At 43.8% G+C, this 2,500-nt stretch overlaps 1 protein-coding gene across 1 annotated transcript in view; it reads left to right on the top strand.

The window, feature by feature from the left end:
• hgsnat (heparan-alpha-glucosaminide N-acetyltransferase) overlaps positions 1–2,500 on the top strand; it is a 15,206-nt gene that overhangs the window by 2,209 nt on the left and 10,497 nt on the right. The window contains exons 3-4 of the mRNA XM_080534928.1: positions 1,787–1,923; positions 2,425–2,500. The exon at positions 2,425–2,500 is cut by the window's right edge and continues 43 nt beyond it. Of these exons, the coding sequence (XP_080391054.1) occupies positions 1,787–1,923; positions 2,425–2,500 (213 nt within the window). The remainder of the gene's footprint in view (positions 1–1,786; positions 1,924–2,424) is intronic.

The following is a 2,500-nucleotide window of genomic DNA, read 5'->3' as shown; positions in this document are numbered from 1 at the left end:
CACTGGTAAGACAAGATAATGCACTTTAGATTAGATGTTTAGATTAGATTCAACGTTATTGTCATTGCAGAGTACAAGTACCAGACAACGAAATGCAGTTTAGCATCCAACCAGAAGTGCAAATAGTGATATAAGAACATGATAGTGATGGGTACAGTATGGCACTGTAGTTAGAGGTCTATAGAGGAGAGGATAGTAGTAAGCTATGTACAGTTAAGGTAGCTATGTACAGTTAAGGTAGCTATGTACAGTATGGTAGCTATGTACAGTTAAGGTAGCTATGTACAGTATGGTAGCTATGTACAGTTAAGGTAGCTATGTACAGTTAAGGTAGCTATGTACAGTTACGGTAGCTATGTACAGTTAAGGTAGCTATGTACAGTTAAGGTAGCTATGTACAGTTAAGGTAGCTATGTACAGTATGGTATGTACAGGTGTATAAATAGAGGCTATAACAAAAAGAGGTATGTGCAATGTGCAAACAGCAGCAGTAGTGCAAAGGGTAAATTAGTTGGGCACAGTGAGGGGGGGGGATCCTGAGAGTCAGTGAAAGAAGTTGTTCTGTAGCCTGCTGGTATGGGACCTGAGGTTCCTGTACTTCCTGAGTCTCTTAGATGGTAGGGGGTCAAACAGACCCCCTACTGGGGGGGCGAGGTATCCTTGATGATGCTTGCCGCCCTCTGCCGACACCGGGCTGCCTGGAGGGACTCGATGGAAAGGAGTTTGGTGCCAGTTTGGTGCTCGCTGCAGGGCCTTCCGGTCGGACACATTGCAGTTGCCATACCACACTGTGATGCAGTTGGTTAGGATGCTCTCAATGGTTCAGCGGTAGAAGTTGGCCAGAAACCTGGGAGACCGCTGGGCTTTCCTCAATCTCCTCAGGAAGTATAGGCGCTGCTGCGCCTTTTTGACCAGGGAAGAGGGCCACGTAGCTACAACTTACAGCACTGATAACAGTAATACATTTATTTCATACAGTACTTTTCTTCATATTCAAAGACACTAAATTCCACGGAGAGAACAATAACAGGGTTAGGGTTAGGAAAAATAACAATAAAAATAATTAAAGATCATTACATTACATTTCATTTCAGGTAGTGCGCATCAAAGCCAATCATTTCTCTCTATTTACCTACTTGTGATTCATAGGCACGGTTGCTGAAGTTGATGGAGTTATGATGAATCACTGAATTCTGAATTTCGTAATCCTTTGTCTCTGTGTGTTATGACAACGCTAAAGCGCTGAATTCACTGAGGAACATCGTAGCGCTTTCACTTTCGTTTTTAACAACTAAGTTGTAGCCGATCAAAGAGAGTTACTCTATCATGACTAAATAATTTGTAGGCCTAGTTTAATTTACCTTGAATTGTTTACATAGTGGTTACATAGTAAGTTCACAGTTATTTGAGAACCCTGATACTGATGATGATGATGATGATGATGAGGATGTTGTTGATGATAATATCATTGCTGATGATGATGTTTATTATAATGATGTTGTCTATGATGATGATGATGACGAAGAGGAAGAGGATGTTGTTTATGATAATATCGTTGATGTTGACTATGATGATGATGATGATGATGACGACGATGATGATGATGATGATGATGATGAAGAGGATGTTGTTGATGATAATATCATTGTTGATGATGATGTTTATTATAATGATGTTGTCTATGATGATGGTGATGTTTATTATGATGATGATGATGATGATGATGATGATGATGATGATGACGATGATGATGACGATGATGATGATGTTGTCTCCTGTGCTCCAGTGTGTGTTCCAGCCCCTGGGCATGGTGCCAGCCGGCCCCGGTCCCGGCATGCCCAGCGCGGTGGACTTCACCGTGGGCACGCAGCACGGCCTCACCCTGCAGCTCAACAGCACGCCTGTCAACATGGAGCTCTGCAGGTGGGTTACACACACACACACACACACACACACACACACACACACACACATATGCAGCACAGCCTCACCCTGCAGCTCAGCAGCACGCCTGTCAACATGGAACTCTGTAGGTGGATCACACACACACACACACACACATACACATATGCATGCGTGGGAACACACATATGCTCGCAAACAGACATACGCGCACACACACATATGCAAACACACAGACACATATACACACACACACACACACACACTCTCTCTCTCACACATATGCTCGCAAACAGACATACGCGCACACACACATATGCAAACACACAGACACATATACACACACACACACACACACACACACTCTCTCTCTCACTCTCTCTCTCAAATACCAATATCTTTATTCACTCTCTGGTACACACACACACACACACACACACACACACACACACACACACACACACACACACTCACTCACCAAAGCCACATGAAAGTGTCTTCACCCTCTTTGAACGCCTGCAGGGTTCACTTCCTGTTTGGGGAGCATGGGAACTACTCTCTGTGGGTGAAGAATCTCAACGACTCCTCTGTGGTGAGC

This window comes from Nansenia antarctica (assembly GCF_963989245.1).
Source record: "Nansenia antarctica genome assembly, chromosome: 6".
In the NCBI taxonomy this organism is placed as follows: domain Eukaryota; kingdom Metazoa; phylum Chordata; class Actinopteri; order Argentiniformes; family Microstomatidae; genus Nansenia; species Nansenia antarctica.
This window is presented reverse-complemented; position numbering and strand designations above follow the sequence as displayed.